At 33.1% G+C, this 11,751-nt stretch overlaps 1 protein-coding gene across 1 annotated transcript; it reads left to right on the forward strand.

Annotated features, from left to right (window-relative positions):
* The first annotated feature begins 2,739 nt into the window (after positions 1–2,739).
* On the forward strand, positions 2,740–9,264 carry LOC142638810 (condensin complex subunit 2). The gene is made up of 13 exons (XM_075812875.1): positions 2,740–3,121; positions 3,464–3,565; positions 3,968–4,085; positions 4,658–4,731; positions 4,803–4,863; positions 4,946–5,146; positions 5,241–5,521; positions 5,648–5,786; positions 5,885–6,141; positions 6,242–6,272; positions 6,527–6,666; positions 6,967–7,077; positions 8,683–9,264. The coding sequence occupies exons 1-13, from the start codon at positions 2,876–2,878 to the stop codon at positions 8,872–8,874; spliced, it is 1,953 nt and encodes a 650-aa protein (XP_075668990.1). The 5' UTR covers positions 2,740–2,875; the 3' UTR covers positions 8,875–9,264.
* Positions 9,265–11,751: the final 2,487 nt, after the last annotated feature.

An 11,751-nucleotide genomic window follows, 5' to 3' on the forward strand; every position in this document is an offset into this window, starting at 1 on the left:
ATGTATCATAGCTCCAAAGGCCCTTCCAAATTACTGATGATTAGGATCAATGAAACCTATAAGCAATATTAACAAATCTCAAACCTTCAGAATTATAGAGAAACCAATAATAAAACCTGTCCAAAAAATTATGCAGACTTTCCAAATGGATAACCAAAAGCCCAATACAAGAACCAATCTACAAAAAGAGAGGCACAAAAAACAGTTAGGAAATTCAATTATTTTTCCTGTAAGAGCTTTAAATACCAACCACAAAAGGGTTCTCAAGAATCCCAACAACTCAAATTTTTGAAAATAAAAATTCATCCGCCTCACCTTAAAAAGCCAGTGTATTAATCGAGTGAACAATTATGATTAAGTAAAACATTAAGTTTGTATTTTGATCATTAATTCTATTTCCTCCCATGCCCTTTCAGTGTTAGCTTTGCTTGTTGTTTTCGTTTTTCAAAATTTTCATCCAAGTCTCAAGAAACTTGCGCGTGGTATCAAAACAACCCAAAAATCTCATACCTTTTGGAACATATTTAGATCAAAACAAACCATAAACCCTACAAAGCTTAAACACCCACCAACTGTTTTGTTTTCAAACAATCCCAAAGCTCAAAACCCAAAAAAAATAATAAATAAATAAAACACTCAGAGAATAGAAACCAAACTATTTTGTTTTCCTTTGTTTTCCAAGCAACCAAACAGAGCTTATAAAGAAGAAATAAGATTGAGAAAATTTACCAAGCAGTGGGTTCGGTGATGTTAGGCTGGTGTGAGACAAAATTGAAGAAACAACGGTAACTTGGCACACGTTGGTGATTGTGGCAGTTGCGACGACAAGGTTGAGGGAGAGCAAAGCACGGTGATGAAGAAGAGAGATTGAGAGAGCAAAGCTATTCGGCAATGGAGAAGAGAGATTGATATAAGATGGGTTTGCTGAGTTAACCTTTTTGTTTAACCACAATTGAGGTAGCTTGGCACACGTTGGTGATTGTGGTAGTGACGACGAAAAGGTTGAGGGAGCACGACGATGGAGAAGAGAGATTGAGAGAGCAAAGCTATTCGGTGATGGGGAAGAGAGATTGATATAAGATGGGTTTACTGAGTTAACCCTTTTGTTTAACCATAGTTGAGCTTTAAGAGTTAAGTGCTTTAAATTTTAATTGACGTGGTAGTTTTTACACTCTTGATTTATTTTAAATGCATCTACCCAAAATGCCCCTGCACATTCTTCTTTACTAACATTTTTTGTTTCTTCTTTGTTACTAACCTATGCACATTCACATTGTTTTGGATTTTTTTTTTGTTTTTCTTTCTTTCGTTTTTATTACTTTCTTTCATAGTTCCTTTCTCCTTTTTTTTTGTTACTAATTTGCACAAGTTCACCTTATTTTGGGCTTTTTTTTCATCTCATTTTTTCTTTTTCTTTCTTTTGTTTTTATCACCATCTTCTATTGTTCCTTTCTTCTTGTTTTTTTTCCTCTACCAGTTTTTGGATCTGGCCTGTGCCTTTAAAAAAATAAATTAAAAGTGAAATGTCCATACGTAATTTTTTAAATAAATAAATGTGTATAAAAAATTGTATTGCCTTTTGTTTTATTTAATAGGGATATAATTGTAAATTTATACCAATTTCATATTTCATAGTTTTCCATCTTTCTATTTTTCCATCCTTTCAACCAAACACATATGAGAGAAAACTAAGGTTATGTTTGGTAATAGTTTTTGTTTTCTATTTTCAAAAACTTGTTTTTAGAAATATAAAGAAAAAATAATTTTCTTGTATTTTTGAAATCAAAAACATGTTTGGTTAGTTGAAATTAAAAAAATAGGATTTTGAAGAAAAAAAATAGAAAATACTAAAATATGTTGTTATTAGGATTTGTACTCTAATGCTAACTTATTAAATGAGACAGATTTATTAAATTAGATTTGTGTTTTCATTGACTTTTAAAAATTAGAAACTGAAAACAACCTTTTGCATGTTTTCAGTTTCCTTCACAAATTGAGTTTTGAAAACATTTTTTGTTTTTTGTCAATTATAGGTTGCTAAACAAGTTTTTTAGTATCAAAAATAAAAAAAATTGTATTTGAAAACAAAAAATAAGGAGAAAAAATAATTACCAAACATACCCTAAATCTTTTCTATCTTTCCACTTTTCTATTATTTTCCCATTTTCTATTCTCTCACTTTTACACCCTTCTAACCAAACAGACCCTTATAAGTGTAGGAAAGGAGGGGAGTTTAGTAGTCCAACAATGTTACAAACGTAAATCTTTTAGAAATATTAAGATTCATTGTAGATTGTAATTAATGTATATAATATATTATGTTCGCATAGGATTCAAAATTAACAGTTTAACACTATTCTATCGTTACTGTCAAAAAACAGTTTTAACACTAATTTTAAGTACAATAATTATGATTTGCCATTTTAGTAGTTTTGAAATGTATCTTGCATTAGACTTTCATACTCCAAAAGAATCCTCCCCACCTGCCTATTTCATCTATTCACAATTCAGACTAAATTTTACAAATCTAAAATTGTACCTATTGTTATGTTATTTAAAATTTGGACAATGAATTGGGTGAAATGGACAGCATGAGCATCCAAGGCCTTGGCCTGCAGTTTTAGTTTGTTTGCTTTAAAGCGGCATGTCGTTTAGGCCCCATATTCCTAAAATTTCAAAATATTAAACTGGAGGGAAATATGATATCATTTCTTCTCTCCTTCCCAAAAATTCCAAAACCCAGAGAGAAAGAGAGAGAGAGAGAGAGAGAGAGAGTCACACTTCTCGCTCTTTCAGTCTCAGCAATCAGCAATCCCTACAAATACAATACAAATCAAAAGCACTTCCACTTCCAAAAAAGCTTTTCAATTTAACAATGGCCGAAACCCTAAGCCCAAACCCCAAACAACGGCTCCTCCAATCGCCCACCAGCCCCTTCTTCCTCGGCTCCAACGACGACCACCTCGAGCGCGCCCGGGCCCGAGCCGCCCGCGCAGCCAAGGTCCGTCGCATCTCCGTCGTCTCTCCGCCTCCACGCGGCTCCTCCGATCCCGATAAATTCCTCGGCAAGCATCAGATCCTCGATCTCTTCCGCAATTGCATCAAACTCGCCAGCGAAAATGTCTGTCTAACTCTCTCTTGCTTGCTCTACCGTTTTCCTCTCTCTTCAATTTTGAATTCAAAGTTTTATTTTTAGTGGAAAGTAAACACTGATAGAAAAATAAAAGACAAAAATATACTGAATTGTAAGAAATTAGGTTTCTTTTTAAATAAAGATATTTAAATGTAATATCATGTTTCGTAAATTATGAATTTTGATGAGATTTCTCTCCGTTTAAACCAATGTACTTGTTTAATTTTGGTAGAAAATAACCGCTGAGAGAATAAGAATCAAGTTTAAATTTTTGTGCTTTATTATGACTTTATTGATTTTTTGTTTTTACTTTTTTTCTTTGGTGTGCAGAAAATTAATCAGAAGAACACTTGGGAGCTGAATTTGATAGACCATTTAACAGAAGTTATAAAGGTTGAGGAAGAAGATGATGCTGAGACGAACTTTCAAAAGGTACTGTGTTGTGATTTTTGTGGATTATGTGGTAGACAATGCAGGTCTCTTAGTAGCTGATTGCTGCAGAAAAAGTCTTGAACTGAAATATTAGTTGGATGTTAAGAGAAATACTATTGGATAGCGATTAGAACTTGGATTTTATGTGAAAAACATTTTGGATCGGGAGAATGGTGATTTAAGTGAGGGTTAGAAATTAGGTCTTGTAGTGCGATGTGGTTGTTTTAAGCTTTATAGGAATTGACGTAGGTAATATTATAAGACTACATCATTCTATATATTAAACAGTAATTTGGCTTTTTATAGTTGTTGAGCTAGTGATGATTCTAAAACTGTTGATTTAACATCCCCAGTGCTCTTTTGCAAGTGCTGCAAGTATTAATTAATTTCTTATTTGTTTAGGCAAGTTGCACTCTTGAAGCTGGAGTTAAGATTTACTCTTTAAGGGTGGATTCCGTGCATTCAGAGGCATATAAGGTCCTTGGTGGGATGAACAGAGCAGGTCAAGAAAATGAACAAGGTTTGGTGATGTAACCTTAGAGATTGGCCTTTTTGATTCTGTTTTCTTTTTGAGTGTGCATGTGTGTGTGTGGCCACCGGGGAGGGGGTTGTTAAAAATTAAACATACTGAAGATTGTAGTTTTTTATCATTTTAGTTTATTGACACTTGAGGGTTGTAAGAAATGTAAAGGATATTCAAGTTAAGGCATGGTGACCTTCACACTTTTTCAAATTATAAAAGGAATAAAAAAAAATGACATTCTTGGCCTTTAGATGGCAAAATTATGCATATTTTGTAAGCCTTGTTGTCATATGTGCCAATGAGCTCTGGCTCATACAGCACCTCCTCCTCCTCTTGTAAAAGCAAGATGGAGGGTGATGTATCGGGTTCAAAATCCATTGGAAATGTGTGTAACTTACCTATAAATAAAAAGTTACTATCAGATGCATGCTGTGGACTGTAAGTATAATCACTTCATGTTGTATGATTAATTTTTATGTTGCTGATGTGCGTCACTGTGTTTCACTTTCACATTTGAATTTATATCCTTTAAGTTTTGTGAGTCTTCTGATTCTTTTTTGTAATTTCAGATGCTACTGAGGATGATGCCAATGTTGACATTGGACAAGAGGGAGGTCATTCCAAAAAAGAGACAGAGAGAAAGGTTGATAGTTCTCTTACTATATAATGGATTAATTCAGAAAAATATATACTAACATTAGTAAAAACATGCAGTTGTCCCCTTTATCAACACTGGAATCATCTTTCGAGGCTCTTAATGTAAAGAAGTTTGATGGTGATCACACATCCTGTGCTGTCTCTGTTACTAGTGTGAAATGTAATGTTGAGATTATAATGAATTGCCATTGTTTTTTCAGTTGCATTTGCAGTCGATCCACTTTATCATCAGACCTCTGCACAATTTGATGAAGGTGGAGCCAAGGGTCTTTTAATGAATAATCTTGGAGTATATGGTGGATGTAGGGTGCTTTTTGATTCACTTGAAATACCAGGGAAGTGCACATCATGTGAAAATCAGCATGATAAATCAGATACAATTGATCTATCTTTTGCCAAAGGTTTGTTGCTTTTTTTCATATATGGTGTTTCTGGTCTTTACTTTATAATAGAAGAATTCAGTTCCAATAGCAACTGTGTTCTTGTTCTATTTAGAATATGTTGAACAGATGGTATTGAACATGCGAAGAAAGGAAGAAATTTCGCCAACTCTGAGAGACATAGTCAATCAATTTGATGAAGATAATAGAAGGTCATCTGATCTCTATTCCTCTGGCCAGAAATCAGCAGAAAATGTTGATGTAGCTTATGAAGCTGATTTTGTTGGTGATGCTTTTGAGAATTGTGGGACCTGGAATTATGATCATGATGACCAAGCAAGTGTGGCTGATGAGGGCCCCATTTATGCGGAATCAACTAATCCAAATTATCATGAGGTGTTTGCTCAAGTCTACCCATATAATTGGTTTTGGGCTGTCATATATCTTCTTTGATTTTTTCTTTATCTTTTGAGGAAATAAAGAATGGTTCTGTTTGATGATATCTTGTGTTGAATTTTGTAGGAAAATGAACCATTTTCTTTTGAACCTAATATGGACAATAGATTTGAGAAAGTTGATGGTTATCTGTTCTTAAGTCTGGGGTTGACTAAACAAAATGCTTGGGCAGGTCCTGATCATTGGAAGTACAAAAAATCTAAAGGTAGGGTTCCGGAGACTAGTTCCAAGTTATTGCATCAATCAGCTTATACGTTTTATTACCTTTTCTAATGGCATTGTATCGTGGAATCTGTTTTGAAGTTTTAGAGGATGATCCTGCTGCAAAAAATGAATCACCAGTAATAACCAAACGTCCAAGAAATAAGAAACAAGCAGAATATGATATTGATTTCACAAAAGCATTGGATGAAGTTATGTCAGACGTCTTTGCTCCTCCCAAAAATCCCAAGTCGTTACTACTGCCTGGGAATAGAGCACCTTCTAATATAAAACTTCCTGAAGATTGCCATTATCAACCAGAAGATCTTGTAAAGCTATTTCTTCTCCCAAATGTAAAGGTAATACTTGTTGCCAATCATACAACTAGAACATGGTTTGCTTTTGAAATGTTATGTTTTCATTTTATTTTAACATTGTTGAATGCATAACTTGCTGCAGTGTCTTGGGGGGAAGGGAAGAAAATGCTCAGGTAAAATTTTCTGTCTTTGCAATAAAAATATCTTCTTCTATGTTTATTGTCTTGTGGTCCTTATATTTTCTCCTCATTTTGATAAAATGTGCACATGATATTTAGAATAAATTGTTATAATATGCATTTGGGGTTTCATTAGTTATTAGAATAAATAGTTGCTTTTTCCGTTTTATATATATATATATATATACACACACACACACACATACAAAATTTATTGTATGATCATTAAGCGTCCTTATATTCTTCAGATTTATCAAGGCAACAATGTGATGATTATGGGCCTCTGCCATCCTGGGATGATGATAGTGCATTTGGTGGCCAATTTGATGATGGAAATCACCATAGTGATGTAGAGGACTCCAGCACACTTGTTTCTCAACCTCGCCAGGTTGTCTTCTTTTCATTGCTGCATAATTCTGTTTTAGCACTTGCATTTGTGTATGTGTCTGAACCTTGGAGTTAGGACTTCCTATGAATTGGATTGGTTTTAAAACATGAGTTTATGCATTCTGTTTTTAGGTTTAAAATGGGAGAATACCCCAGTATTAGTGTCATTGATTGGAAAGAACATACAAATTTGCCATTATTTTCAGACTAATTCAAATTGTTAGGTTAAGCACAACAAGCATGTAGTGGGAACATTTGTAGTTGGAGCTTATGCTTTGCTTCCTTTATCTAAACAATACAGGTAAATAAAGTTGAGGTCCAGTATGACAAAACTTCTAAGCAAGTTGATGTCCAGGCACTGAAAGAAACTCTTTGGGACCATATACAAGAATCTCCTAAAATGTGTCCTCAGGTATGATAATAGTTTTGCCTTGTAGCAAATATGCAATCATCTTATGTTATTTACAATGTTCCTTCCATAAATCTTTAAAGCACAGAAAGAGCTTGTTCAGGATTTTTGTTTAATGAACTGACAAACATATGAACTTACATGGTTTTCACTTTGTCCACATGGCAATTAATTTTTCATTTCAAAACCATTCTTTATTTTTTGAAAAGTAATTAACTTTATTGATAAATAAAAGAGAACAAGACAATGAAAATAAAAACACACAGGCAGTGTGCTATAGAAAAAATTTAGAACTAAAAACGAACTAGCAAGGACAGTAAAAAATCAAGTAAATCTTGCAAAGAATAGAAAGTAGAAACACCCATCTTAATCCTACTTAATCGAAAGCCTTATTCTACATTTTCTCGCCAAATTTCTAGCTTGACTTCAACTCTACTTCTAGTTCCATCCACTAGAACCATATGATCTTCAAAAAGCGTACATCAAGAGACTTCCTCTTGAGTTGGTTTAGTGAGTTCATCCATCACTAGAGCAAAGAGATATGGACTTAATGTTGATTCTTGATGCAAACTTGTAGTGATAGGAATCTCATTTGTTATTCTTCCACTTATTCTCACGCTAGTTACAACTCTGTCATACATATCCTTAATTTTGATGATTAGAGAATTGGGGGTGGGCCAGTGGGGGATTTGAACTCTAGATGTCTTCATTGAAAATATTAAGAGGTTCCTACCAATTGAGTTACAAGGCTCTTGGCCAACTTAATATGCTTGAGGAACTCATTTTCTTTCCAATATCCACCACTTAACCTTTCTAGGGACACTATCTCTAGGGCAGAAACTCATTATAAAAAAAAAAAAAAAATTGTAATGGGAAAATCATTGGAGCGCTCAATGATTTTCTTAAAATTTGAAATCCCTTCTTTAGTGAAGGGAGCCACACTAATCCATCACCTTGCCATTGGGTGAACTCTACTGCATACAAATAATCAAAAAATGTTCAATCGATTTTCTCTCAACCTTGAGTTTCTCTAAAACAAGGGCATCTCTATCTCTAGCAAATCAGAATAATTCAGGATATGTTTCTTTGAGACTTCCATTGCTAGTCCAATGATCTTTCCAAAACAAAACTTTAGAGCTGTCCCCCCATCTTAATGCACGTCTAAGAGGCAAATTTATCCCAGCCATTTCTAATATACTTCTATAAGCCAACTGCGTAAGGGCACGAAGCACCACTGAAAAATCATTAGAGTATGAAGCACCCCTTCCAATACTATATTTGCTATCAATTACCTTCCTCCACAGTGAGTCCCTTTCGGTGACATAAAGCCACAGCCACTTACCATTGGTAAGTCTTGATGTAAAAATCTTAATGAATCAACATGCTTTGGATTGATTGTTGATTACTATTTTAAGTTGACTGTCAAAACATTTCTATGATATTGCATCAATTGAACAATATTAAGACACTGTTATTCTTTCATATTTCTCCAAGTTGCTTTGTATCTTCATTTTAAGCTTCTCTAAATGCATTCTCATGGCGTGCATATATTTATATCTGGTGTTTTGAAAAGGTAAATGCTAATTCATATATTTCTATCTTGAAAAGGGTCTACAAGAAGTGGCATCATTCAGGCAGATCTTGGCCAGCTTTCCTACTGACTGCAAAGCTGCTGCAACTATTAGTGATATCTCCCCTCATTTGTGTTTTATATGCCTCTTACATTTGGCTAACGAGCATGGGTTGAGCATTTATGACAACTCCAATTTGGATGATCTCAGTATACGCCTTTCCTCATAATGATATGCATACAAGTGGGACAGTCTAGAGCAGTATCTTGCACATAGTTTATTGTACCCTGCTGTGGAAAATGTGTAGCAAGTTAAGTCACTGCCTCTACACTCCTATAACCTGATCTACTTTTCAAAAAGAAAAAAACATTAGCTGATCAGCAGTTTGAGCATTTTTGTTTGAAAAATGTGCAACTCACTGATCCATGTAGTTATCTTCCCATGTTCTTAGCATATCTTCTTGAGTTGTCATGGATCATAATATAGCAACACGATCATGCAGATTTGACAAGTATCTATCAGAAAGAAAAAAGAACAGAAAGAAATGACAAGTATATTTTGTTGCCGCGTGCACATCTACAGTAAGAATTTCCAGTTACATTTAAGCCGTTTTTGTTTTTGTTTTTTTCTAGAGCTATATGGGCTGGTGTTCAAAATTGTCAAACATGGCGTCTTTGCTGAAATCTGCATCATTGATTGTGAAACTCTAATGAATGACTACAATAATAGAAGTCCCCAATATTAATAATGCAAATAGGAGTGTACAACTGTTGTTTCCACAAGCTGCTTACCAAGTACTTGAATACATTTTTCAGCAACAATAATATTTCCACAATTATCGCTGAAATTGTTGGAAAAATTGTTTGTTCGGTGGTGTACACAATTATTGCCTGAATATTGTTGAAAACATGATCTATCCCTTTAGTTGGGTGTCTGATCTCAGCTAACTAAACATTTCTCAAACTCATGTACATTAAGGGAAATTCTGATACCTTCGTTTTAGGGGGGCACCTCAAAGTTGTACCAGCATCAAATCCGTGATTAGGTTTAACAAATCATTATTATTATTATTTTTCGTTGGGTTAAGTTGTTTAACAAATTCAATTGGGTCCAGTTAGCAATTTAATTTAAAAAAAAAAAAAAAATCTATTTTAGACATTTTGCTTTGAGCATCCTCTCGGACTCGGAGACAGTAAAAACTTCTGAAAGGAGGGTTCAATTTTGTAATCTAGTTTAGATTACTAGGTGGCACATGTAAAGATATGTATTTTCCACCTTAATGCTAAGTCATTGAAGAAAGTGAGGGTACGAAATAGGCTACTGAGGGTTCCACTCTAATGGGAAAAGTCATTCTACGGTACACATTTTTGCCTTTTTGTGCCATAACTATCTAAGTTTAATCGTTTATCTATTTTATATAAATAAGAGTCATAAGACAATAATTATTTTGACACCTAGATATGGTACATTCTAAAAAATGTGTACAGTAGAATTTTCCTGTGAAGAGTTGTTCCATTTTCTATTTTGATGGACTCCCATCAATAGGATTGGTAATTATTCTGTAGAAAAAAATTATTTAAAACACAGTAAAAAGCAAGAACTGTTTTATTTTATCTGTAATATTATTAGGAGAACAGAATTTTTTGATGTTTACTTTTTAAATGATTCAAAAGATCCTAACACATTAACTAGAATAGATTAAAAAAATAATTTAGATAATAAGATCAAATAAGAAAAGTAATATATTTCAAACCCCTAAATTTTAAGCCACATTTAAAATTTAAAAGTTAAAACACAATGCAAACTAAATTATAAGTAGAAGAAATTGTTCTGATAGTAATTTCACAACCTCACATTCCCTACTTTTTGCACTACTACTGCTACTACCTATTATTATTATACTTTTTTTAGACGGAGAATAAATGTACAGAAGTGCTTAAATACTTATACTTTTTTATATATAAAAAATGTAGTTTTTTTTTAAAAAAAATAAAAAAATATACTTATATGTGTGTGTAAAGAAGTGGTGTCCTAGCTTTTTGCTAAAATATTTCACTTTCTACTTATAAGACCATTCGAAAATCTCATAAACTGATAGTGTGGTGAATTGAATCTAAATAAATAAATGAATGAGGATGAAAACATAATTGCTCCCCAATTAATGAGGGTAATGAATTGAATTTTTCCTCTCACTTTCAGTCAAAACTATAAAAAGAAAAATAAAGTTTGATTACAAACTTAGTTGTAATAAATGACAACTCTTACTAAAAAAAATTAACATGACCACGTATTCTGAAAATCTAATTGCTGAATTGCATGTTTTTTATGTTCTTAATAAGCACGTCGAATTTCATGCTAATTAGATATTATTTTATGTATAATTTTAGACTACAAAAACTTGAAATTTAAATATTTAATTGATAACATATCTATTAATTTTTGATTTTTTGAAAATTTTGTAAGTATGAAAAATATAAGAAGAAAATATAATATAATAGTTAATTTGTCAAAATTTACATCCAATAAAGAGATATTAAGTGGAGTGAAGTGAATATTAGCTATAAAAAAGTTGGTAGACAAACTTTGCCTCAAAGGAGTGAAGTGAAATATGAAGATCTAGTGGTTACCTAGTGGTTACGTAGTTGACTTAATTGGCAATGGAATATCTGCAAGGCTGCGACTCTACAATACGCAAACTTGCTTAGATGGCACCCACGCCGACCTAAGCACTCTGATGCTTAACTTAGTGGTGATTTATAAAGTACCAGTAAACATATTTCTCATTGAGAGACTCTAGATTTATAGGTTTGCTAATGTGAAAAACGCGATCCGGTTGGACGACTTTAGATTTTCCCCTTTGATGGGTAAAGAGAGAATCCTTGGTTGTAAAGTTCAAGGTTGAGATTCTATTGTCGATAATGATATACCTAATCTAAAAAATTACATGGGTCACTACTTAATTAGTTTACTAGAAAAAAAAATTTTCATAAAGAAATAAATCACAATAACTTGGGCCTAAATATAATCTAAGAAAAGAAAATTATATAGTTTCGTTACCTAATTACAATCTAATAAGAAAATAAAAATGAAAAAATTACATAGAAAA

This window comes from Castanea sativa, chromosome 6 (assembly GCF_040712315.1).
Source record: "Castanea sativa cultivar Marrone di Chiusa Pesio chromosome 6, ASM4071231v1".
NCBI classification, from domain to species: domain Eukaryota; kingdom Viridiplantae; phylum Streptophyta; class Magnoliopsida; order Fagales; family Fagaceae; genus Castanea; species Castanea sativa.

Bases quoted from the DNA above. Each gene is read 5' to 3' on its own strand.
- LOC142638810 (XM_075812875.1), top strand. From the start codon at position 2,876: ATGGCCGAAACCCTAAGCCCAAACCCCAAACAACGGCTCCTCCAATCG. The intron at 4,864-4,945 runs GTGATCACACAT...TTGTTTTTTCAG, and splicing joins TAATGTAAAGAAGTTTGATG to TTGCATTTGCAGTCGATCCA. The intron at 6,142-6,241 runs GTAATACTTGTT...AACTTGCTGCAG, and splicing joins TTCTTCTCCCAAATGTAAAG to TGTCTTGGGGGGAAGGGAAG.